At 39.6% G+C, this 27,185-nt stretch overlaps 1 protein-coding gene across 4 annotated transcripts in view; it reads right to left on the bottom strand.

The window, feature by feature from the left end:
• Window positions 1–83: 83 nt before the first annotated feature.
• KAT2B (lysine acetyltransferase 2B) overlaps window positions 84–27,185 on the bottom strand; it is a 58,972-nt gene continuing 31,870 nt past the window's right edge. Inside the window, exons 8-18 of one of the 4 annotated variants that reach the window (XM_020808074.3) lie at window positions 24,918–25,043; window positions 22,432–22,568; window positions 20,927–21,138; window positions 15,719–15,845; window positions 13,180–13,290; window positions 11,223–11,366; window positions 6,748–6,862; window positions 3,856–3,892; window positions 3,672–3,735; window positions 3,509–3,593; window positions 84–2,284 (exon numbers count right to left, since the gene is read on the bottom strand). In XM_020808074.3, the coding sequence (XP_020663733.3) occupies window positions 2,091–2,284; window positions 3,509–3,593; window positions 3,672–3,735; window positions 3,856–3,892; window positions 6,748–6,862; window positions 11,223–11,366; window positions 13,180–13,290; window positions 15,719–15,845; window positions 20,927–21,138; window positions 22,432–22,568; window positions 24,918–25,043 (1,352 nt within the window). In that variant the 3' untranslated portion in view covers window positions 84–2,090. The remainder of the gene's footprint in view (window positions 2,285–3,508; window positions 3,594–3,671; window positions 3,736–3,855; window positions 3,893–6,747; window positions 6,863–11,222; window positions 11,367–13,179; window positions 13,291–15,718; window positions 15,846–20,926; window positions 21,139–22,431; window positions 22,569–24,917; window positions 25,044–27,185) is intronic. The other 3 variants (XM_078377265.1, XM_073003379.2, XM_073003378.2) reach the window with 3 other exon arrangements.

The raw sequence follows: 27,185 nt of genomic DNA, 5'->3' as shown, positions 1-27,185 counted from the left end.
CTGGTGAATGCCAGTTCTTAACCCATTGAGTGTGAGGTGATTCCACACACAAAAGCAATTTGAAAATCTGTCCACACAAGATGAATACTTTAGGTATTTTATATGCAAATTACAAAATAGCACACAAGATTAATTTTATACATATAATTTAAAACCATTTTATACCAATTCAATAAATAATTTTACAAATGTAAAATTTCAGTTAAAGCATTTTAAAACACATACTATATATAGCTTTATTGCACAATATCTATGAAAATAATCTTTAAATTAGAAAGCAGGTGTTCTCAATATAGAAGAGACTCTAATTTCAAGACATTAATTATCTTTGAAAATAACACTTTCACAGGATATCAAGCTTTAAGAGGTGATTCTGTTGCCTCAGTTTACAAAATACTTGAAAATTACTACTTAAATACTCTAATACACAGTTGCATTGTTGTATCTTAAATACAAAGCCAAATAAATTGGATTTTATATAAAGCTCTAAGGCATTTCTATGTTACCATTCTGACTAATTCCTTGTACCATTTCTTTCTAGCAAGAGTCACCTAGTCATAGAATTCGAATGGTGGGTGTTTCGCAGTGATACTCTTTTACGTAATGGAACTTGCCAATTTTCTTCCTCAGTTTACTGGTGAAATGTTTCAGAATATGTAGGAAAATGATATGAAAGTCAACTTCTCCAGTGCCATTGCAGAAACAAGTTAGGAAGAAGAAGGTGGTGGTATATATTCTGCCTCTTCCCCTGCCAAATGTACTGTACTGTAGTATTTCTTCCTCCCCACCCCACCCGCAGACCAGTGATTATTTGAAAGCACAGTAGTGTTAACTTTTATGCATAATGTAAATAGTTACTAAATATAGATGTGGTGATAAGCAGTATTTCAAAAATCATTTGTCATGTGGTTGAAAAATCTAGTTTAACATAATGTACATTAGAAATAACCAGCTGTTAACGGGAATATGTTTAGAACTGTTTTTATGGAATTCCAGTAAACTTTTGAAAGTGTCACTAATGGCCCCGATCCCAAGAAAGTTGCATGCACTGCATGAGAATGAGATGTAGTCAGGCTGATAGTCAAGTCACTTAAATCAGTGAGACTTAACATTAGTCATGAGTTCTTTTTGATTTTGGAGAATCTAGTCTAAGCACCATTAAACATGGATCCAACCTACTTTAGGCAAATGGCCATCTGAGTGAAATACAGCAGCATGTGTCATAATTGAGTGGCCGCATCACATTCCCTTTTATATTAAGATTGATGGGAATATTCAACCACCATTATGCTGACATACTGAAAATCACCTGTTGGATATGTGAACCTGTATGCACTATTCAATGTATGAACCAAGTCACTTGTACTACCTAATGATAACCTATCCATGATGGGATAGAAGTTGTTTTCACCCATGTTTAAAAGCAAGGAAACACTAGTACACCAGAGAATGGGATGGATTTTTTATGCAATAAAGTGCATAAAACCTAAGGTGGCAGAAAAATTGCTAGATTGCGATAGTATAGAAAAGATTTTGAAGCCCTTTTGGGAACATGGCTTCAATAGCTATAGTCAGTGTGGTGCTACATATTCTGTCAGATTTTCTTTGTGAAAGCAAATATTGATAACCAAATTCACAGAAGTTTGCACCTGTCTAGGGATTTTCATTCTTAAAGCAGTTATTTTTCACTCTCATAGCACCTTCTCTGAGTGTTTCATTAAAATATATATAAAATTCATTTTCCCCTTTGTCAGTATCTTTGTTGTAAAAAATAAAAAGCTTTTTCTCCTTCAATTTGATACTGCATTAAATTAATTTTAAACATTCACTGCTTGGAAAATTTCCCTTTTCCAATTCTCCAAACAGTCTGTGCAATACATCTAATAAAATTTTGAATACACTGCAAAAGGGCATGCAAGTGTACATTTAAAAAAGACTTTAATAAAATAAACTCTTCTATATTACATCTTGTAAAAGTGCTAGTTAATAAAACAAATACCTTTAAACACAAAATCCCGTTCTACTGAAAGATCAGCTGCATATTCTACTCTTAAATTAGGCATCCTGATTGCTTGGGAGAAGGACTATAATTACTTGTCAATTAATCCAGCTTCTTTAATTTTTGTGTAAAAGAACTTCTCCAGAATATTGGCACATTTATAGTATTCGCTTTCAGGTGGGTTGTACTCTCTGCAGTTAGTGAAGACTCGCTGCAAGTCTGCCATAAATAACTTCTTAGACACGTAGTACCTGTTCTTAAGCCGTTCACTCATGGTTTTCAGGTCTGTGTAAGAATAAACGTCAAGTCTTACTATCGTATAATGCCTTTCCTGTTTCCTAAATGCACAACATTAAGCCTATGATAAAACACTGACATATTTTATTTTGGTAGTACCAAACGAAGACTAGACTATGTATGCCAACTGGAAGAATCCTTCATAGGTCTGCAATGAACCAGCAACTCAGGCACAGATGGTAATTTTTAAAATGCCATCACATGGTCTATGTGAAACACTATGAAAGAAAGAAAAATGCACATTTGCAGCACATGCTATGCTTTACAGTGTAAAAACAAGAAGCTGTCACTACTCTAAGCGTCTGCCCATTTTTACACCCTCTGAAATTGTATTTTCCCTTGCCCTTATTTTGACTATAAGAACAAACCTTTAATTTCAGCAGGATAGGTAAGTACCCAAAGTTCCTTGGATATAAGTTAGAAATGGGCACGAATGAAAAACGAATGACCAAATTGTTCAAAAACTAATTTCTTGATTTATATTTGTATGAATTAATACCTAACAAATATGAATAATGAATTTTTAGTGATGTTTTATTTATTTATTTATTCATTTGGCTGTAAAACTGTTCCCCAAGCACCTAGAGACACCAATATTGCAGGGACGTTTCCTCTGACTCTCCTCTATAATCCCCCCAAACTTGGTGAAGATTGAATTTCTCCAAGCCAGCTGCTAAAGGGCACTTTCCTAGGTGTGGTACCTTGTGCGCATGTAACTTGGATGTCCGAAACCCAAACTTCACCAAACTAGTAGGGTTTGTAGAAGGGAGTTAGGCAAAGAGTCCTTGCGAACTTTGTGTCTCTAGGTGCTTGGGGGTACATGTTTTATAGGGTTTAAAAGTAAAAAACAAATTGACAAATCAGTTTGTCAGAAAAAAAGTGATTTTTCAACCTTGATGAATCACAAACCAAATCGCCATTTTTCTGATTTGTGCCCACCTCTAATATAAGTCATTGACACTTTGACTCAAAACTGCTCTTCTATAAGCAGAAAGCCTTTTCTTTCTGAGAAAGGGGTGCTTTGGAACTCAAAGAGCACTCATGAGAGAAAAGTGAATCCAAACACAAAAATCAGTGTTTCAAGATGACTTTATGGCCTGTTTGGTATATATGCCCTAATTTTCTCAGCTGTGTATATAGATATAGATATACATAGATATATATGATACCTGTTTAAGTATCTTTCTTTTAAAAAGTTAATAATGACATTACCCATGGGGAACCTTATAACTTCGTAATATCCAGGAGCTTCTGTCCTCTTCACTGGTTCCATGAAAGGCCAAGCACTTTGATGGCTCTTTGGTAAAAGAAAAAAAGTACTGTGAATCAGTGCTCTGACGGAAAAATTCTCAAAATATTTATTGAAAATTATTACCTTGACCTGCTGGAGAATGTTTTTTAGGGTGCTGTAAAGTTGATCTGGATCTTTGGGTTCTTTACTTGAAAGAAAATGCAGACAGTTTGTGGTTGAACAACAGATGAAGATTAAAATTATTTAAAAGGTTTTCTTCTGCGGCATAGGAAGTTTTTCTTCATTCTCATATCCAAACAATGCTTACCTTTTCTCTTTGTTGTTGGGTTTCCAGCCAGTCTCTCCTACACAGCAAACAAAATTTTAAAAAGAGAATTCATTACATAAAAGGAGACTGAATTAATGTGTATGATAAAATTATACTGCAGCCTTAATAAAGACTGGTTCTAAAAACGGTAACTACAGCATGTAATTATAAGTGCATGTCATTGCTTTACAGAATATTTATTTATTTATTTATTTATTGGATTTACTATGTTTCCCCGAAATAAGACAGGGTCTTATATTAATTTTTGCTCCAAAAAACACATTAGGGCTTATTTTCAGGGGATGTTTTAATTTTTTTATGTACAACCATCTACATTTATTCAAATACACTCATGTCATCTTCTGGTTGCTGCACAATGGTGGAGGGTGGGGTTTCACTTAACTGGGGCTTATTTTTGGGGTAGGGCTTATATTATGATCATCTTGAAAAATCATACTAGGGCTTATTTTCAGGTTAGGAATTATTTTCAGAGAAACAGGGTATACCTCGTACCATCTGGCAACCAGGCCACTCTGAGCGGCTAACATCAAGACATACAACACAATATCAAAACACGATAAAAATAAGATAATAGAAACATTCAACAGATGCAATAACTAGAGGATAAATTAAAACAGATGTCTATGAAGATGATAAAAAGGATGATTAAAAGGAAGCTGAGATATCAAATATGATAATATTGAGTCAGATGCACCAGTAGTTGAAACAGAACAAACTATGACATTTGAAAAACAGATTGAATTAAACAATCGCCCTCCTCAGTCATTAGAGCAGCCAACATCATTACAGTAGTGGTTCCCAAACTTGGGTCTCTAGATGTTCCTGGACACCAATTCCAGAAGCCCTTGCCAGGACAGCGAGTGGTGAAAGCTTCTGAGAGCTGCAGTCAAAGAATGTCTGGGAACCCAAAGTTGGGAACCACTGCAGAGCTATATAGGATTTGGTGTTTTAAGTCCAGTATACCTGAAAGATACCAAGTTGGGGAAAGCTATACAGCGGTGCCTCGACTTACAAATGTCCCTACTTAAGACCATTTCGAGTTATGACCAGCTCTCGCCGCAAAATTTTGCTTCTACTTGCGACCAGAGCTTCCACTTACGAACAGAAAAAGGCAGGGGGAAAAGGCGGGAAATTCAAATTGCTAACTACGTGGAGACAAGGCTGCTTCTTTGTAGCTCTTTCACCCCAGCACTTAGAAAGCTTGCATCGTCGGCAGAGGTTTGGGACTGCCTCCTGCTTCTGAGGGAGCGTGTGTGTGTGTGTGTGTTTGCAGGGAGGCTTCGGGCTGCCTGGTAAGGTGCTGTTTCCTGCTTTTTAAAAACTATTCTGGGTGTTTTTGCAGCGTGGTTTTGAGCTGGGGGGGTTATGTTGCTATGCTGTGCTGGGTCTTGGGGTGTTGGTTTATTTTTTGGCTCCCCCCCATTTCCGATGGGTCTTAGGGGGTTTGGTTGCTTTTGGGTTTTTTTCCCCCATTTCCGATGGGTCCTGCATGCTTCTCTTGCATTTCCGACCTGCTTCCTTTGTTCTCTGTGCATTTCCAATCTGCTCTGTTTATTATCTGTGCATTTTCAGTGGGTCTCGCATGCTTGATTGCTTTTCCTCCCCCCCCCCTTCAGTTGGAAAGGATTAATCACATTTCCAATGAGTCTTGCAGTGGGGGTTTTCTTGTGTGATTTTTTTTTTTCCATCGTCCAGAATGGATTAATTGCATTTCAATGCATTCCTATGGGAAATGGTGCTTCGACTTACGACCATTTTGAGTTATGTCCATCTTCTGGAACAGATTATGGTCATAAATTGAGGCACCACTGTACTGAAAAATCACCTCATTTCACATGTCCATTTCTGGACATGCCTCCTTCTCTCACACGTTCATCCACTACAAATCAAACTTTTGAAATAAAAGGCCTTTCACATTCAATTTACCCTGTTGCCATGGAGTTCTGCTACATGAAGGAAGAAGGCAATACATTTCACTGACTTTGGGCCTTGTCTAATCTATACTGTTTAAGCAAATATGGATTAGCAGGGACATAAACTGAATTACTAGCTCCAACTAGAGTAGGTACCCTCAACCTGCTATTGAATGGTAAATCCATGCTCAAGGAAATTCTGCTAATTCAGAGGTTCTACTCTAGTTAGGAGTAAAAGTTATATTTAGGCCAGAGGGTTCAGGAATATTTTTTACAGAATGTTTATAAGACGGAAGTGTTAATTTTATGCAGGTACCTGCATCAAACTAGTTTACTCATGAGGAAAGGAAGGCTTGTTAAAGGAGAAGGGCTCTTCCATTTGCCTAAGGTGAACTTCCCAAAAGGGCAAGAGGTAGAATAAAATGTTAGTGATTCTACTCCTTGTCTTTCTGTTGCAGTGCCAGCACTCATTCTCAGCACTCTCCTGAAAATTCCCAGTTTTCAGAAGACGGGTGGAGTGGGGTCCATGGGGCTGCCTTGAGGAAGAGGAAATGTGCAGGTAGATTTGGATGCTCCTACTTTGCCAAGTTTTACTAAACTCTGGGATTCACTTCTGAGTAAATATGCTATAGATTACATTGATAAAGCCATGTGATAGGACAGGGAAAACAAAACCAGAGAAAAAATGCTGATCACACAACTTGTTATAAAAGTCAACTCTGACATGTCACATCTCAAATTCCAAAGCTTTCTTTAATTTTTAGGGGAGGGGGAAGCCAGCTAGAACTATGTTCCCTATATTATTTCCAATGAAAGAGAAACCAATGTTATAACTAAATGAAACACATAAGTATATTTTTAAAAGACATAGGTGTATTTTTAAAAATCATAACATCAAGTGTCTTTTTAAAAAAAATATATATAACTCAATGGTAATTGACAGAATCATGGTACATACTAATTCCAGGAATACTTTCTATTGGAATTTGCCGTACTCCATCTTTGAAGCAAGAAAGACCAGGGTATACCTTCCGGATTTGAGCTTGCTTCCTTTCAATCAACTTTTTAATTATCTGCAATAAAAGCAGGACAGAAATTAGAATTGTAGAACATAGGAAGGAAGGAAATGCTGGCTGGATAGCTCAATGGTTTAGGTATCTAGAGGTTGGAATTTGATTCTCCACCAGGTCTTCCAGAAGAACAGCCAGCTTGTATAGCCTTGGGCAAGATGTATAATTCCAGTCCTCCAACTTCCATATCTGAGAACTCTATATGTAGAAAACCCTGGAAAAGGTTGTCATAAGTAGAAACTGACTTGATGGCACACCATTCTTATTGTTGCAAGGAAGGAAAGACAATAATGAGCCTTCCAAGGCATGAAAACGTATAATCAAAAATCATAAGACACTAAAGAGGTGTTTGCATGCTGGTCTTATGTGTTGTCATGTTCCAAAATGTCACTTCTGACTTCTGACGACCTTTTGAAGGGGTGACCTCCAAAATCATCATCTTACAGGCAGAGAGCAGCTACAGTATACTGTATCACAGAAGTGAGTATACCCCCTCACATTTCCTAAATATTTTAGTACAGTGGTGCCTCGTACAACGAGTGCCCCGTTTAACGACGAATTCGCACAGCGATGGCAAAAATGCCATCGCTTTTGCAATCGTATAACGAAGGTGCCTATAGGGAAAAATCGCGATGTTTTCCCCGTAGGCACCATTTTCCCCCAGCTGAGCGGCGGGAGCCTCCAAAGGAGCGCTCCCGCCACTCAGCTGGGGGAAAATGCCTGCGGTGGCCTTCGAAGGACCCTTCCAAAGGGTCCTTTTGAGGCCACCGCGGGGGGAAGGTGGGGAGACCCGATGCCTGTCAGGCATCCTGGGCTGGGCAGCGTGGGGCGGCAGGGACAGGGTGGAGGGGTCCCGAAGGTTTCCAGGCTTTTGCCTGGAAGCCTTCGGGGTCCCTCCCCCACCCTGTCCCCTTCGCTGGCAGCCACCCCTCGCTGCTTTCCCCAGCCTGGATCGGGCTCCTGGGAGTCCGATCTGGGCTAGGGAAGGCAGCGCGGGGCGGCGGGGACAGGGAGGAGGGGTCCCGAAACCTTCGGGATCCCCCTCCCTGTCCCCTTCGCTGGCAGCCACCCCTCGCTGCTTTCCCCAGCCTGGATCGGGCTCCTGGGAGTCCGATCTTGGCTAGGGAAGGCAGCGTGGGGCGGCGGGGACAGGGAGGAGGGGTCCCGAAGCCTTCGGGATCCCCCTGCTCCCTGTCCCCTTAGCTGGCAGCCACCCCTCACTGCTTTTCCCAGCCTGGATCGGGCTCCTGGGAGTCCGATCTCGGCTAGGAAAGGCAGCGCGGGGCGGCGGGGACAGGGAGGAGGGGTCCCGAAGCCTTCGGGATCCCCCTCCTCCCTGTCCCCTTAGGTGGCAGCCACCCCTCGCTGCTTTTCCCAGCCTCGATCGGGCTCCTGGGAGTCCGATCTCGGCTAGGGAAGGCAGCGCGGGGTGGCGGGGACAGGGAGGAGGGGTCCTGAAGCCTTCGGGATCCCCCACCCACCCTGTCCCTGCCAGTTTTTAGTCTATTGGAACGCATTAACCAGGTTTTAATGTGTTTCAATGGGCTTTTTAATTTCGCTTTACGATGTTTCCGTATAGCGATGTTAATCCTGGAACGGATTAACGTCGCTATACGGGGCACCACTGTATATCTTTTCATGTAACAACACTGAAGAAATGACACTTGGCTACATTGTAAAGCAGTGAGTATACAACTTGTATAACAGTGTAAAAGTGCTGTCCCCTCAAAATAATGCAACAAAAGTGAGTACACCCCTAAGTGACGATGTCCAAATTGTGCCCAAGTAGCCGTTTTCCCTCCCTGGTGTCATGAAACCCGTTAAGTGTCACAAGTCTGGGGGGGGAGGGGGAGCAGGTGTTATTGCTCTCACTCTCTCAGACTTGACACTTGAAGTTTCACATGGTACCTCATGGGAATGAACTATCTGAGGATCTGAAAAAAAGGAATGGTTGATCTACATAAAGATGCCAAGACCCTAAAACAGAGCTGCAGCATGGTGGTCAAGACCATAGCAGTTTAACAGGACAGGTTCCACTCAGAACAGGCCTCGCCATGGTTGACCAAAGAAGCTGAGTGCCCATGCTCAACATCATACCCAGAGGTTGGCTTTGGGAAATAGATGTATGAGTGTTGCCAGCATTACTGCAGAGGTTGAAGGGATGGGTCAGCCTGTCAGTGCTCAGACCATATGGCACACACTGCATCAAACTGGTCTCCAGGGTCATCCCAGAAGGAAGCCTCTTCTAAAGATGATGCACAAGAAAGCCTGCATACGATTTGCTGCAGAAAAGCAGACTAAGGACATGGATTTCTGGAACCATGTCCTGTGGCGTCTCCCATTTGGAAGAGCCATTTGTCCAGCAGGCAAAGGCAAAGAGACAGTCCCAAAAGCAGCAAAATCAGGGAACTGGACAGGAGACAGATTGTATTTGTCTTGAGTGTGGAAGCAATAGTCACTCTTGAATTGTCCACCTCAGCCACACTAGATGATGTTCCAAGTCCTCTATTCAGAGCACGTTACCATAGTCTCTCGAGATTGAAGGATGCCTTATCTGTGCCCAATTTGGACAAAGTCAGTTAGGAGTGTACTTACTTTTGTTGCCAGCAGTTTAGACATTAATAGCTGTGTGTTGTGTTATTTTGAGTGGACAGCACATTTACACTGTTATATAAGCTGTATACTCACTGCTTTACATTGTAGCCAAGTGTCATTTCTTCAGTGTTGTCACATGACAAGATAGAGTAAAATATTTATGATATGCGAAGAGGTGTACTCACTTCTGTGATATACTGTATGAGTTGAAATGACTTCTGATGAAAGTGAAAGAAAGCGCCAAAGCGGACTGCAGTTGAACAATAAGAAAAATATCATGACTACAGAAGAATTACACAACTTTAATGGCAATAAAGGAAGTGAAATTATCAAAGATTCTGTATATTTTGGCTCAATCTTAAATCCAATGGAGACTGCAGTCAGATATCAGCAGAAGACTGAGACTTCGAAGGGCAGCAATGAAGGCATTAGAAAATATGAAGGTATGAATGTGTCATTGGAAATCAAGACCAATATCATCCATGCTCTTTTATTTCTGATGACTATGTATATGTGTGAAAGCTGGATAATGAAGAAAGGTGACAAGAAAAACTGGTTTGTTTTAAATATAGTGCTGGAGGATACCTCTGAGGCTATTGTGGACTGCCAGAAAAATGACCAAGTGGGTCCTGAGCAAATTAAGCCTAAACTATCTCTGGAGGCAAAAATGATGAAACTGATGCTGTCATACTTTGGGCACATCATGAGAAGGCTGGGTTTGCTAGAAAAGACAATAATGCTGGGAAAAGTTGAAGGCAGCTTGGAAAAAAGGAAGACCAAATAGTAGTAGATGGATTGATCTCATCAAGGAAACCACAACCTTGAAGTTGAATGAGTTGAGCAAGGCTGTTGAGGACAGAACATTTTGGAGATGATTTTGAAAGCTTTATACACTAGATGCAAATGTGAATGTGCCATCTGCCTTGCAAACATGGAATTCCCACAATTCTGCTTCATCTAGTCACTGAATGAACCCAGACTGGCTAACCTTTAGCATGGTATAGCATCATGTGCTCAGACCACACCTTAAGACTGCAGCATTGAAACGTGTTCAGATCCCAAACTGCTGTAATCTGTGCATAGAGTACAGTACATGGTATGGCACAATGCCAGAAGTAAATACATTTAAGGCAAATCTTCAGTTAAAACCTGCTCAATGCACTTCTCCATCAGAGGATGAGAACCTGTGGCCTTCCAGATGTCAGGCTGCAATTGCCATCAGCCCAAGCCATGCAGCTAATGGTCAGGAACAATGGGAGCTGGAATCCAAAGACATCTAGGGCCATGTATTCCCATCCCTCTTGTACACTATCCTGATGGATCTGGTGACTTAGGCTGAAATGTTACATAGGCGCATTTGGAAATAAATCCAACTGAACCCACTTCTAAGCAATGTAATAACATTCCACTGACACAAGGTAAACCAATAAACTGCTGTTATTATCAAAAATTCTGTTTAAAATCAAAACCTGCAGATTTGACAAAAGGAACCATTAAAATTACACAGGGCTTCCACTGACTGGTCTATAATACAATAACCTAAGTATAATAAACAAATTAGTATGTCAGAACACATCACGTCAAATTTCCAGATCCGTAAGAGTAATCAATTTATACACTTATTATGTACAAGGAAGAAAAAAAAGTAAAAGATTTCCCCATTTCCAAAGCAGTTCAGAAGCCTATGTTACTCCTGAGAAAGACATGTAGACAACAGTGCATTGGTGTTCTGAGATACATGTGATTAACATACAGTGTCAGTGCTTACCTCTTTCTGTTTCTTAATGATGACTGAAAATTCAGTGTAAGGAATCCTGGGATTTAATTCACAGCCCATTAAAGTTGCTCCTTCGTAGTCTTTGATATAGCCAACGTATTTTGCCTTTGGTACTTTAATATCTTTAGAAAAACCCTGAGGAAACAACAGTTAATGTACTTGGCTTGCCTGCATTCCAGCATCTTTCTGAAACCACTGTGATTTTTTGTGTGTGGATGCATCAGTGGTTTTCTCCTCTTATGTCTTCAGCCAGTAGAAATATTAGCACGTTTCAATGCATAATTCACCAATTTATCTATGTCTGAATTACCACTATGCACCACAACATCTTTTTCAGGTATAGTTTACATCCATACCCCCTTTTCAAATACACCGTGCAATTCACATGCCAGTTTAAGATATTTAGTAGTATCACCTTTGTAACTTTAAAAAGCAAAAACAAAACAAAACGTGGGCAGGATTCCCCATAAAATATTGTTAGCATGGCTGCTGATAACAGGTGTATTGAGTTTGAGGGACAAAAAAGGGAGGGGGAGCAGCTCAAATTCCTCAAATTATTAACTTTCCTTTTGTCTTTATTTTCTGAAATTGAATCAAAACCAAGTCTTCTGACACTCTGAATATTGACAAGATATATTTGGCATTTCCTGGACTGCAATTCATGTTATCAGATGTAATGATGTACATTCTACAACTGGTTTATATTTAAATGCCATAAGACACCTTCCTGTTACGGTTGCAACAGACTAACATGATTACTCCTAATTTTGGGCATTCCTACTCACACACTTATACCCCATTTCAGGCTTACGTCCTCTGTTATGCACAAAAATTAAAGCTACTGCAGTGCTCCCAGAAAGCTTTTATTTTTCTACATTACTAACAGGGAAGTAGGCCTAAGACAGGCACGGAGGTCCCCAGGCAGGCCCTGCTCCAGGTGAGTGAAACATAAATCCATGAGCAGGAAGTCTCAGAATTTTGCCTGGAGAATTCTTGGAGAATGCTGAGATTTGGCAACTCACCTCCAACTGAAATGAAAAGTACCTCCTTGAAAGCAGCATGTACTTGCTACAGTAAAAAAAATTCAGGAAGAAAGGCTGGAAAAGTTCGTTCCTCTGAGAATTAGAAATGAGCAGTGTCTGAGTATAACTCCTTTGTTTGTTGTTTTTAAGTGAAAGTACCCTTCACAATGCATTAATTCAGTGGTTCTTAACCTTTGTTACTGGGATGCTTTTGAACTGCAACTCCCAGAAACCCCAGTCAGGACAGCTGGTGGTGAAGGCTTCTGGGAGTTGCAGTCCAAAACTCCTGAGTAACCCAAGGTTAAGAACCAGTGCATTAATTAATTCCAACTGTTTCTTCAACTAGTGATTGAAGAAACTGTCTTTTGACGGGTCTCTTCTTTCAAATCAGGACCGTGACAGAAAAGGCCCTTTTCCTGACAGGGGACCATTTTAGCGCCCTAGGGAACCTGTTCCATGGTTCTGGCTATAAGGCAACAAACTAAGGGCCCCTTCAGCCAGGCCTGTAATTAATTTCTCCACAACTCTACAAGAGCATGGGCTCTGCATACTACATGGAGTTTCTTGGGATAGGAGAAGTTCATTTTTGGACTAAAATTCTTGGACCATGAGATTCTGGGAGCTGGAGTCTCAAGGAGTTATTTCCCCCATCTTTTCAGAGTTTCCTTGCTAGTGCTGAATGTCCTGCTTAGGACTGTGAGTCACATGACAATTATACCAGAAAATACAATACAGAAGTGAAATGCAAACACAAGAAAGTAGCTGGAGCATGGGTCGATGAGCAGTGTTCTTCACATAAAAGGGACAATTATTGTTTTCTCTTAGATCTTTGGTCAGCAACAGTCCTAAATGGCTTTCCCAGAACAGCAAAGGATTACTAAAATGTCCATTTCCTGCACAGATTTAAAAGCATTTCCTTGACTTACTTGCTTCTTGAAGTAGCCAATTGCATATTCATCCGCATATGTAAGAAAGTTGAGAATATTGTGCTTAATATGATATTCCTTCAGGTGATTCATTAGGTGAGTTCCATATCCCTGTACAGAAATTATTAGGGCAATTATCTTTTGAGAAATGCAAAGTTTCAAAATGTTTTTTTTTAAAAAAGAACCAACGAAGAAACTAATTTCTATCAAACAATACAGGCTGGGACTCCAAGAATGTTGTATGAGAGTATAAAATGTTTCCATTGGCAAGAAAATTGTTAAAATGTTCCTTTACAATTTCACCTGCTACAATTTCACAGAAGCCAGCCTGTACCTGTCAGAGGCTTTTATATTTTTTTTGGTGTGAATTCACACATTCCAGTTTGGTCTCTTCCCAGCTCATGCAGTCACTGGGAACAGACCAAAACTGAGCTTTGCAGCTATCAGAGCTGCCAAGGCTCCTTCCAGTTTCAATGTCATGTCAAGTATCGTGAAATGGCTTAATAAATCAGCCACTTCAAGATATTAGTAAATTGAACACTTCCCCATCTCCTCCGTGGAGGGGCAAGCAAAGTGAAATGATGCTTATTATTATTTTGTGCCTGCTAGCTGATTGCTGATACTGTATACTGAAACACTTACGATTATTTTCTTTTAAAAATTCTTTGCATTTGTGTGACATGCCGATCAAAACTGCAGCTGCTGGTAGTTTCTCGATTGACACAAAGCAAAGAAAAAAATATTTTTTAAAACTTAATCTAAGTGATTGAGTGCACCAGCAATGTTCTAGAAGAGGAAAAAGAAAAAAAGAGGCGCTAAAGAAGTGCTCAATTTGCCAATATTCTTGAAGTGGCTGGTATTGTCAAGTAGCCACTTGACAATACCAGAAACAGGGTCACTTGGAGTTGATATGACATTTGGATACAAGGATTGCAAAAAAATGGCACATTGCTCCTCCTCCTCGACCTCAAGCAACCCTCCCAAACCAGTCCACACCAAAAGAGTGGGCTGGTACACTGTCAGCTTACTTTTCAGTGATTTATCCCTAGCAGACGAACTGGAATCATTTGCAAACTTACTGCACAGACACCAAGCCTTTTAAAAACGTCTTTGAAAAATATGAAATCCTTGGAGAGCTAAAGGTTTTTCAAATTCTAATCACAAACCCAACATCTCACTTGTTTCTGTCTTATCAATTACCAAGTGTTCAACAGACATTCACATATATTATTGCAGTAATCATTTCACCATTCTTGCAAAAGCAATAGCCTTTCCATCCCAGTATCACAGGGGAAAGCTGAGATGAAGAGACCACTCTTTTGCCTAAGGCTGCCTAGCAATTTCATAGCAGAAGTGAGCTGGGAAATTTCTAGTTTTGTTACTCACATTAGTATGAAGCCCTGCCACCTCCACTATAATGTCTTATTTAATGGATTTTATGGGCTACAGGTATATCTTAGGTTAAAACTAGTAAAAGTAAAAATAGTTCTGTTTGATTTTTCTGTGTGACACTCATTCTCCCATTCCGCTCTCTGTTACTGAGCTGAAAATAAAAATTTCCACACATGCCTTTTTAGCCAGCAACTGGCATAAGGTAAAGGTAAAGGTTCCCCTTGACATTTTTAGTCCAGTTGTGTCCGACTCTAGGGGGCGGTGCTCATCCCGTTTTCAAGCCGTAGAGCCAGCGCTTGTCCGAAGACAGTTTCCATTGCCACGTGGCCAGTGTGACCAGGGAATGCCGTTTTACCTTCCCACCGAGGTGGTACCTATTTATGTACTCGCATTTACATGCTTTCAAACAGCTAGGTTGGCAAGGAGCTGGGACAAAGTGACGGGAGCTCACTCCTTCCGTGGATTCGATCTTACGACTGCTGGTCTTCTGACCCTGCAGCACAGGCTTCTGCGGTTTAGCCCGCAGCGCCACCACGTCCCAAATGGCATAGAAAACCCAAATTTCTCGAAAAAAATAATAATTAAAAAACTGTAGAAGAATGTGACACGTTTATTAGACCACTAAATACCAAACCATTCATGCAAGCTTTCATGGAATAAAAATTCCCACTACTTCAAGCATACACCAGTAACTTGTGAGTAGTGCAGAAAAATTATAAATGCCCCGAAAAGATATATGGCAAAGTTGGTTTGGCAAAAACTTAAGATGTGTTTGAAGCAATTTATTTTATGCCGTTAGTCACATGTGTGTTTAGAATCTCACTCTTTTTACAAACAGGCCTTGTAAGAACGCGACACAATGATTGAGAGAAGAATATAACATTATTTTCTATAAGCAAAATTCCAGTTATTGTTTTATTTCCCCTTTAGTGGGAAGGTGTTTCTATAGCTGCAGCAGCTAGAATTAACTTCTGCAGCCAAGCAAATATACATTCAGTAGCTGTTTCAGAAGCAGAGGTGTCTTACTAGAAAGCTCAGGGGAAAGGCTATGCTGTAACTGGGTGAGACCATGCCTAAAAAAATCCAATCACGCTGGTGCATTATACAGTGAATTCACATCTTATTCTGCCACTGACACTGTCCTCACCTTGACTTGTTCATTAGAAGTCACGGCACAGAAAACAATTTCTGTAAATCCTTGAGATGGAAACATCCGAAAACAAATACCTCCAATCACACGTCCGTCTTTTATTAATGCTAGAGTCTTGTGTTTCCTGTAGTTGAAACATGCTTAATGTCAGTTTTATTTCATGGTTAGTTCATATACATCAGAAGAACAGGACATACGCTCACATAACCCCTGCAATAATAAATTACACATAAATTTTATGTGCAGATCTGATGGTAACGCTGTGCTCTGCGTGGAAAATAAAGGAAAGATTTTTTTAAAGGTGTTGAATCAGAGCTGAAGAGAGCTAGGCAATTGGTTTCATTCAATAAATTGCCTTCTATACTACGTATATTGAAGAATTATTTATTTATTTTAAGATTACTATCTCTTGGGAATATTTTCTACAATAATAAAACAGTCTGTCCTGGAAGAAGACTGTGTCTATCTTCAAAACTGTAAAATGTAGACACCTGAAACATATCTCTTCAAAGGGCCCTATGTGTATGCACAATAGGGTTACTTTGGGTTTTAAAACTGATTAATTTATTTTAGTTAATTAAAATCAAAGAGCATAAAGAAGAAATAGCAAGGCACCCTAGATACAGCAGTGAATTGTATGCCACGCAAAGGGACTGTCAATCAGTGGGAAGCTGGTATTCTACTGACTGGTGGATGAATTCCCAACACTAAATTTCAGTACAACCCCATATCCACGGACCCAATATCCACAGTTTTAGTTGTCTGTGGTTGCCACTGCTGCAACACAAACCACAGTGTGCATCTGCACACCATGCACACACCTCCTCCTCTTGTCCTTCCCCACTCCCCACAGATATTAGTGAATTGGTTTGGTATTATCCGTGGTTTCAGGCATCTGCAGGGAGGCTTGGAACCTATTCCCCATGGATATGGGGATCCTACTGTATTTGCCCAAATTATACTGATGTTTGCATAGTGTGTATGTCACTTGCCACAGCTAATTGACAAGACAGCACATCACACACCCAATTCTACAACCACAATGTGCCTGGCCATCAAAACAATTAGTGACAATTAAGGGCAGCAAGTTATGCAACCTTTATGCAAACACCAATAGGACTGCAACCATTATTTAACTTTTGTAACAATCCTAGATTCACAGATGCAAAGAACAATCTTCTTCAAGAGAAAAGGTGTCAGAATATATCTATTAATCTGTCACAATTACATAAGCAATAGCTTCAGTTGTGAACCCGTTTGAACCATGAAAGACAAAAATCAGCTTCACTGGTTATCAGTCTGCAAACTTTTTAGCAGCAGCAATTAAAATAAGGTGCACTATGGTTTATAACTGTAATTCTCTGCAAATTTAGCTATTTAATCTTGCTGAATATGTATATGTATTTCACTGATCATGTACTTATCTTTCTGATTTTTAGTATATTGGTGTCATGTTAATGCTTTAGGTACTGCCTGCAAAGACATCTGGCTAATGCAATAAAGTATATATTCTTTTAAAACAATGCTCTTATCATTTTGCTTTCTTTCCTTGCTAGCAGACAGATGTAGTTGAGAATTATAGTCTCCAGGCTGGACTACAATTCTGATAATACTTAATCATTGGCCATATTGGCAAAACTTTATTGGTGGCAAAGTCCAAAATCTGCAGGTCCATGAGTTCTCCATCCTTGATCTAGACCAGTGGCTCCTAACCTTGGGTAACCCAGGTATTCTTGGACTGCAACTCCTAGAAATCCCGACCAGCACAGATGGTGATGAAGGTTTCTGGGAATTGCAGTCCATGAACACCCGGGTTACACAAGGTTAGGAACCACTTAGTTAGACAATCATCATTATTTGGTCTACAAAGACACCAGGTGGGGTTACATCATTAGCTCCTTTTCACAACTTACTACTTTTTAAAAAAACAATGTAAAGCAATTGTTTGGCATTCAAACTTGATAAGATATTTTTAATTCAATATTAATAATAAAAATAAATACAGAGGCCATTACCCTGTTTCCCTGAAAATAAGACCTAACCTGAGAATAAGCCCTAGTATGATTTTTCAGGATGATCATAATATATGGCCTACCCTAAAAATAAGTCCCAAGTAAGTGAAACCCCACCCTTCACCCTTGTGCAGCAACCAGAAGATATGACTGTATTTGAATAAACATAGATTGTTGTACATGAAGAAAACAAAACATCCCCTGAAAATAAGCTCTAGTACGTTTTTTTGGAGCGAAAAATATAAGACCCTGTCTTATTTTTGGGGAAAAAGTGGTGAGACAAAGGCATCCAAAAAACAGCCAATGCATAGTTTTATTGGTCAAAATCCTATCAGTTATGAATTGCTAATTAAGAAGTCAGCACAGGCATTTGTTGTACTCCATTATCGTTCAACAGTAAATTCAACAGTTAATTATTGTAAGCCGCCCAGAGACCTTTGGGTAGAGTAGGCGGCATATTAGTTAAATAAATAAATAAATAAATAAATAAATAAATAAATAAATAAATAAATAAATAAATAAATAAATAAATAAATAAATAAATAAATAAATAAATAAATAAATAAATAAATAAATAAATAAATAAATAAATAAATAAATAAATAAATAAATAAATGCCTACACTGACTTAACATATGGCAATTTGCCACTGGAATTTACATGTCTATGCTGACTTTCTACTTTATAGCAATTCACAATTTGATTAGGTTATGCCAGTGTACAAACACAACAGGATTCTGGCTACTGGCTGATAATGAAATCCTATGGTTACTACTGGTTGTTGCTTATTTTACCATAATTCTTTATCACTCTTCTCCAATCCTCTTCATACCCTGAAAAACTGTCCTAGAGAGCTTGGGGAAAAATCTGGAACATGCTATTTGCATCATAGAGAGCTGCAGTGGGAGAAGGTAAACCCTCTGATTCAACTGGCATTAGAAATGGAAACACAATGCTGGATGCAAGGGTATACAATTGAATCTTAACCACAAAATATTATCTAGCTGGTCCTTTCCACAGACAAAAGGTATCCACTAGGGCAGGGGTCAGAGAACTTTTTTACGTTTTACCACCAAAAAATTTATATAAGCAGACATTACCCCCTTGATTCGAAAGGAAGGAAATCATACATTATTTGAATTAAAAATATTATTGAATCTGCACAAGCTGTGTACCGAGCTAGCAAGATGCACTAAATTTGATAAAGATGTGCACTATTTTTGCTGGAACACATTGCACTCCAGCCATGATGTGGTTTAGGGAGTATTAAGGTGTACAACGTGCCTAGCAAGTTGCATTAAATTTTTGCTAGCTCACAGAGGATTTAATCATCATCACTGGCTACCAGAGTGGTGCTAGCAATGACATGCTTGCTAGAGACAGCCAACGCAGAATTGGGGAGGGGGCTTTCCCTACCACTTTAATCATTCTATGTGTGGTGTGCAAACAGCAACAAACCAGGCTAAAGGCCATGTCACCCACCCTGGTGCCACAGCCCAATATCAAAGGACTAGTGTGCTTTTTTATCATCAATGGAAAACTCAGCAGAGGCCAGAGGACTGGAAAAGATCAGTCTACATCCCAATCCCAAAGAAGGGCAGTGCCAAAGAATGCTCCAACTACCGAACAATTGCAATCATTTCACACGCTAGGAAGGTTATGCTCAAAACCCTACAAGATGGGCTTCAGCAGTATGTGGACCAAGAACTCCCATAAGTACAAGCTGGATTTTGAAGGGGCAGAGGAACTAGAGACAAAATTGCTAACATGCGCTAGATTATGGAGAAAGCCAGAGAGTTCCATAAAAACATCTACTACTGCTTCATTGACTACGCAAAAGCATGGCAGAAAGTGAGGAGGAACTAAAGAACCTGTTAATGAGGGTGAAAGAGGAGAGTGCAAAAAATGGTCTGAAGCTCAACATCAAAAAAACTAAGATCATGGCCGCTGGCCCCATCACCCCCTGGCAAATAGAAGGAGCAGATATGGAGGCAGTGACAGATTTTACTTTCTTAGGCTCCATGATCACTGCAGAGGGTGACAGCAGCCACGAAATTCAAAGATGCCTGCTTCTTGGAAGGAAAGCAATGATAAACCTAGACAGCACCTTAAAAAGCCACCCTTCCCCCGCCTTAATTCAAGGTTTCTCTGTTTCTTGCCTGTTCTTTTTTTATAGTTTTGAGTCAGTCTCTCTCACTCACTCACTCACTCACTCACTCACTCACTCTCCCTCCGTCTCTCTCTCTCTCTCTCTCTCTCTCACACACACACACACACATCCATCCACTCACCCTCCCTCCATTTCCTCCCTCCATTTTCTACATACATTTAAATAAGCTTGATGAAGTCCTTGGTCTCTCACACCTTTCTTCACTCCTTCCCTTGCTTGCTCCCTGACCCTTTCCCTCCTGCTGCTTCTTTGCAGTCATTTCCAGAGGAAGTAGTCATTCAGAAGCCCCAGACTGATTGATTGCCAGGGGTTAATCCACAGCTGCAACCAATCAAGGAAGTTTATCTCCGATCTCTGAACTAACGGAGGATTTACAAGTGCCCTGCTGCAACCAAGGAAGTAACAGGGAGAGATGGCTTACAATTTGAGGTTTGGCTGCAAAGGGTGGGGGTGGGTGGGAGGGAAGGGGGTAGCACTCTGCTCATTACCCCCAGGATTTTCACTTTTACCCCATTTGGGGTAATTAACCCCTGTTCCCCAACCTATGCACTAGAGTAATGGAGAGGGCCCATTTTTTCTTAAAATACTTCCTCCCGAGAGCCCATTGAACTACCTTGTTCTGAAAGGCCCCCCAACTCTGCATAACAGATTTTGGGGGGAAAGTAGGGATCTGCTGGAATCTTCCTTCTCTGTTTCACAGAGGGATGCCTTCCAGCACTAAAGGAACAGCAACAGGATATCACTCCTAAACTAGAAGGGCCCATACAGAGAGTCCCAAATGCTAAAAAAGAAGTCTGAAGTGGAAGTCCACTTTCTGTTTTTTAAAAATTGGTATTTTGAGTGTTAAACAGTACAGAGGAGGCTTTTCATCTATTTGAAATGTGAATTATTCGTTCTGGAGGATTAAAGAAATAGCAGTTCTCCTTGCTGGCAGTTTCTATATTCTAGTTCAGCCAATAGAAGGTAATTAAGATATCATCTTTGTTATTCCACCTTTCCAACTGGGTGGAAAAAGATACTCACGGATCAAAGACCAGACGAGTAATATATTCTTTGGGCATTCTGGGCAGCTGATGTGAGAAAACATTCTGTAAGCCAACCAGCCACATCATAATTTTCTTGTTTGGCTTTTGATTTAGGGAATTTCCAACTACATGAAACTCTATCACTCCCCTGCGCTCTTCCAATCTTGCTGCTTCATCCCGGGCTGAATGTGCTGATAGAAAATTTGTCTGCTTCAAGAAAGAAAAGAGTAACAATTGATTCCGTCTGCTCTACTTTGTTTTCACAATTCAAAATCTTTCTACTGTATATGAAACTCTTTGTTTCAGTGAAATTTGAGCAAAATGACATATGGCAAGGTTTTAAATCATAATTATTCCTAATTATAAATAATTATGGCCGCACCACGCCAAAACTGTCATATCAATGGTACAGTATATGATGTTTTCTGAAAGTACAGTGGTGCCTCGCAAGACGATTGCCTCGCGGGACAATTAATCCGCAAGACTATTCATTTTTGTGATGATGCGCTTCACAAGATGTTTTTTCCTATGGACGATTTTCGCAAGACAATGTCTGGGTCTATGCTTTGCAAGACGATTTTTTTAAAGAGACGCTTTTTCGCAAGACGATGGTTTTGACAGTTGGGTCCGTGACTTACGAGAAATTTTTTTAACGGACACTTTTTCGCAAGATGAACGTTTTTCTATGATATTTATAAAGTTTTTTGATTTGACTTTGTTCTGACTTTTTTGCCCATAGGAATGCATTAATTAGATCTCTATGAATTTCTATGGGAAAACGCGTTTCGCAAGACTTTTTTCCACAAGACAATTTTTCCCCCATTGAAACGCTTTAATTAAATTTCAGTGCATTCCTATGGGGAACCGCGTTTCGCAAGACAATGTTTTCACAAGACGACATTTTTCGCGGAACGAATTAACATCGTCTTGCGAGGCACCACTGTACTAGTTTCACTAACTGGCATCTCATTACAAAAAGGATCAAATAGCAGGTAATCTCTACTCAATACCCTGGAGAACTGGTGCTTTTCAAAACAAACGATACTGGAGAACTGGGCTAAAATTCTAATTCAGTGTAAGCCAGCTTCACGTTCTACAGTGTCATAGGCTATAGTAAGCATCATTATGGCCAGAAACCTGTTTGTTACAACTGCTGGCATAACATGACATAAATCTCAGCGGCAAATTGCTGCAAGTGAGGAAGGTACTGTACACACTGGCTGCTGTATGCCAAGTCATACAACAGCAAATGCCTATCCTAACTTATCTTCCAGCAATTTGTCACTGAGATGCACACCTACTGCATTAAGGAAAAAAGAATAAAAGGATTTAACCTATTCAATGACAACCATCCAAGAAAATCATATCAAATACTTTAAAACTGCCTGAAATTTAAAAGAATATAAGTACAACAATAAGCCCATTCAATGATCAGTAGCTAATAAAAATTCTCTGTTCAGAACTGACATGTGTAATTCTGTACAAATAACAAATATTTCTCACCTCCGGACCAAGCATTGCTGCTGGATCTGTGATGGTGGACATTACTTCATTGATCAGTTCAATAGGAATATCTCCTACAACTCTTGGCTTCTTGGCATCCTCCACAGAATAAGGCTCATTAATCTTTCTCTTCTCCCCTAAGTAATGATGCCAAAGGAAATTAAATTATCACTTGAAAATGAAAGATGTTATAAGTACCAAGGCAGGAAGAAAATGTTAGAGATGAGCTGAATACAGAAAAATCTAGACGATTACATGGAAGTTTCAATAACCACATTGAACATCCACAAAGCAGTGTTGATAAATACTGGCACTGATCATAATGTTATCAGTACAATCTAAGTCTACTCAACTGGTTTTGTATCAAAGAACATTAGTTTCCATGGTATGTGGGCATCTCCCATTCACTGGCTGAAATCCTTAGTAAGCTTCAACTAGAGTAGGCCCATTTGAATAAATGGAACTTACAGAAGAGTTGATTCACCAAATTTCCACTGATTCAATGGACCTACTCATTCTATTCCTATTCAATGGGACCTACTATGCTGGGCAAGAGGATTTCAGGTATTAAAGGCTCAGAGTCAATGGCATACCTCCACTGCACCCCATCCACCAGAATCGGCAGTACACCTGTGCACTCTAAATACATACTCTGGGAGAATGTGAAACCTTTTGGTTCTTGGCAATGGCAGGAGAAGAGGAAGAAAGTTCCAGTTCTGCTGCCCTTGGATTACAATGGGCACTGCTAGCCTTTGGCCAGCATCTCCAAAGACAACCTTAACATTTGGTTGTCTTGCTTTTTTAATATTGTAAAAGTTTATTAATTGGCTTTCAACTTTGCTTCTTTTATATACTGTAAGCTGTACTGAATCCTTTAGGAGAAAGGCAGCATACAGTATAAATATTTTAAATAAATAAATACATTAAGACTTTAAGATTTTTATCTGTTAATTGCCCAGAGTGATGCTTTACACTAATTGGGTGGTATAGAATTAGAAGAAATAAATAAATTTCCGTGCAAGGAATAGGATGGGTCCTTAGCCTTATCCCCCTGCCATGTTTCTCCATTAGAAACAGAATTTTTGCATCTCACTCTGCTGAGAAAAAAAAGATAAAATACAGATGTAAGATTGTATTAAGAGTGGATAAGATTGATGTATTTTCTGGCTCATGAATCAGCCAATCTGGCAACTAAGCTTTCATTGCAGAACATTTTGCACATATGGCATGAGAAGCAGCAGGGAAACAGCTTGGCACCTTAGGCCCAGGAGAAGCTAAAAATAAACATATTTTGACTTGCCTCATTAATTGCTGAGGGTGGCAATAGCAGTTGTAGCACTGAATAACCAAAGGAGGAAAAAAGCTTTATCAGCTCACAGTGAAAGTTTCCAGAATATCTTCAATTTTGGCAATTGCTCTTGAACACAAATTGAGCATTGAGGGAGGGCAGTACCCTCAGCCTCTATTCTTCTTTTAGGCAGTTTTGTGGCCCAGGGTCAGACAAAATCTGGATTTATGGCAGAGCTAACTATGAGGAAATGACTTTGCTTGGTTCCATCTATAGAATGACTTTTTTAAAAAAACTTTTGCTTGAGTCAAGAGTCCTTTAATCTGACTTCTTTGCACTGGCAATGGTTCTCTGTAGCTTCCTGGCAGCCTTGCAGGCTAGGTTTAGAGGTGGAACACAGTCTATTAATAAAAAGTATTTATTAAAGGGACATTATTTATAAAATATTGTACAGGGAATCAAGAATGTATGGGTGACTGTTTCTTACAAGTTTGAGATAAGTCTTTGCTATTGCATCCCGCTCAAGGATTTTTGTTTTGTTTACCTCAACCCAAATCCCTGATTTTCATATTCAAGCAGAATTCCTATTTACTTAGTATAATAAATTCTAATCATGACATGTATCTATCTTCTTTTTAGATGCTTTCAGAAAAACTGTTTCTGATTTTTCCCCTGGGGATGATTCCTACTGACATATTATAACCCAATCCTAATTCCAGCAAAGACCTGTCCAGGCATTAGTGAGGTGTGCATATTCCACATGGAAAGACTGACATATGTTAGCCCTTGTAAAGACATGGAGTGGAACCCCAAGGTCAGGATGCCAGAGACATAAAATAAAAAACCCAGATATATTATCAAAATCATACCCTTTAGGAGAAGCTTTCCGGCAGATGGCGAATACACATTTTGAAGTGTCCTTTAAGCAAGGGCTTGTGAAATCCCCACTTGGTCCATTGGCCTGAATCCCTTCATATGTTGATAAACTTCATATGTTGATATAAAGAGCACACCTATACAGACTATTAAGTATTTAGATCAAAAGCCCTTTTTATCTGCTTTTTGGCCAGGAGATCAGGAGTAAACAAAGGGCTGAAAACTTCAAGTAGTCAGTACTCTTGCCTCCCCCCTCCACCCCCTCCGCTGGACCTGTAGAGAATATAGCAACCAAGAAAAGCTTGTAGTCCACTTCCATTACCTAAGTTTGGGTCCAGGCCAGAGGCAGCCTTACAAGCAGGACTCATACTGCCTCCACTGGGTTGCTCCAGAGATGAAGGGCTTGCACTATATGAAACAGACCTTACCACAGCAGGGCGGCTAATCACTACAACCACAGAAGAAGAAAACGAAAATTAAGTTATTGAGGTTAAAGCCTCAGTAATGATTCAGGACAAGAACAATGCCCATCACAACCACAAAATTTGAGGTAAGAGGCTGCTTTGCCCGTACCTATCAGCCTGTCCAGCCCACCATGACGGTTAGACAAATAAGGTCTCAAAACAGAGTAATTCTTCTTAAGGTTATTGAGCAGAGGTGCCAAAGTTTGTAACTGGAAATATGTTTCCCTGTGGCCCCTTTGAAGAAAATGACTTCCTTAAAGATAGTCAGACCACTGGACCATCCAGCCCAAGATCATGTAATCTGATTGTAGGCACCGATCAGGTGACTTTGTTCTGAAGCTGACCCAGAGTGAATCTGACGTGCAGCATCAGAATGCCAGTGGCACTGTGGGTTCGTGGAACTAGGAGAATAGGCCTATGATGTTAGATCCTTGAGCCAATCTTAGTGCAACCATCCCCAATCTATTTCCACTCCCATAATCCCAAAGTTAGCTGATGTGGAAGTTGTAGTGTAACAAATCTAGAAGGCACCAGTTTGGAGAAGGCTGTTATACAAGTCTAGCTATGAAGATTTTGGATTTTTCTGAACATTCTGAAACACCGGACCCCATGTCTGTCAGACTTAATCTCATCGTCCCTGAACATTAGCCATGCTGGCTGGTGCTGATGGGATCTGTAGTCCAAATATCTACCAAGCAACAGTTCTGGGATGGGTGTTTGAGTGCTCAGCACAATACTCCCCCATCTCAGCAAGCTTCAGATGTCATTATTTTGCGAAGTAATCCTAGTGACTGGATGTATCTCGCTTTGATCCACCCAAATACAATCCAAACATTTAACTAAATCAAAATTACCAGGCTGGAGACAAATGAAGTATAATGTTCAAAAGTATAATCTATGAAAAGTTACTAAACATATATAATGAACTTTGAGTTCTTAAATAAATGTTAAGTTCACTAAGCATTATTAATACCAGATGCTTGATAGTTTATTTAAACTCAGTCCTGATTATAGTTTCCAGTAATCTGTCAGTCTGACAGCTGTACTTTGTAAATTCACTGGAACTTGTTCATTTGCTTCTGTACAAACTCTGTAGATACATTTATACATTATCTGAGTATTACAGAACAAGAATCAATATGCTTACAACATTTTATCTGTTTGAAATAGACCAATATAGAAAAATCACAGCTGACAAGGCCAGAATGAACATTTCAACTGTACTTAGGAAACAAAATTTGTATGTGGCAGGCAACCATCCTTTTATTTTTATTATTAGGCTCAAACTAAATATGCTGCTAATTGTGTGGATTTAATCAATGTGGATATTTTCTGTACTGCTAGGCAATAGCATGTTAATTTAACACATTAATGTTAAGTTCACTTTTTATTTTTCTCTATTTGTCAAACGGTGCAGAATACAAACTTAATATTTTCAAAGTAATATAAAAGTAATCCTGTTTTACTCATCAAACATCACAAAACCCTGTTATTTTCTTTGCAGTGAATGTGCCTTGCCCTAGAAACAGGGCACTTATTCACCTTCAATCAAAATCTATAACCTGTGGCTACCATACCCCAGGTGTTTAGAAGTTTAGAACTCCCAGACATCCTAGTCAGAATAGTCAGTTACCAGGGCTTCTGGAACTGTAGTGCAATTGTCCAACATCATTTCTGAAATCACTACAGTTGTCACATAAACAAATCACATGCAAATCATCCCAGTTTCATCTCCCGCTTGAAGTCAAAGGCTGGTTTGCTTTAAATGCAAACTTCTAAAAGTATTTCTCAAACTGAAGTACCCATGGGAAGCCAAATGTCAGTAGTTTTCAATTGTGTGAATTGTCATGAAAACAATATACAGTATATGTAAGAATTTGGTTGTTGTGACACTGTGATAAGTCAGGAAGGTTGGAGATGCAAGGTAGTTTTCCTTAACACTATATATTCAACAACAGCTTCTGTAGTGTGGTCCTAAAGAAGTCCATATGAAAGTGGTCAAAGAATTCTCAGCGCTGTATGGAGTTAGTCTTGGTGGTGATTCCTGGATTTCTCTTCTCCTTAGATTAGGAAATAAGATCCCATGTTTTAGGAGTGACAACATTTCCCAACCTGACTATTTTTCA

This window comes from Pogona vitticeps, chromosome 6 (assembly GCF_051106095.1).
Source record: "Pogona vitticeps strain Pit_001003342236 chromosome 6, PviZW2.1, whole genome shotgun sequence".
NCBI classification, from domain to species: Eukaryota; Metazoa; Chordata; class Lepidosauria; order Squamata; family Agamidae; genus Pogona; species Pogona vitticeps.
Note: the sequence above shows the minus strand (reverse complement) of the source record. Positions and strands in the feature narration are given on the sequence as shown.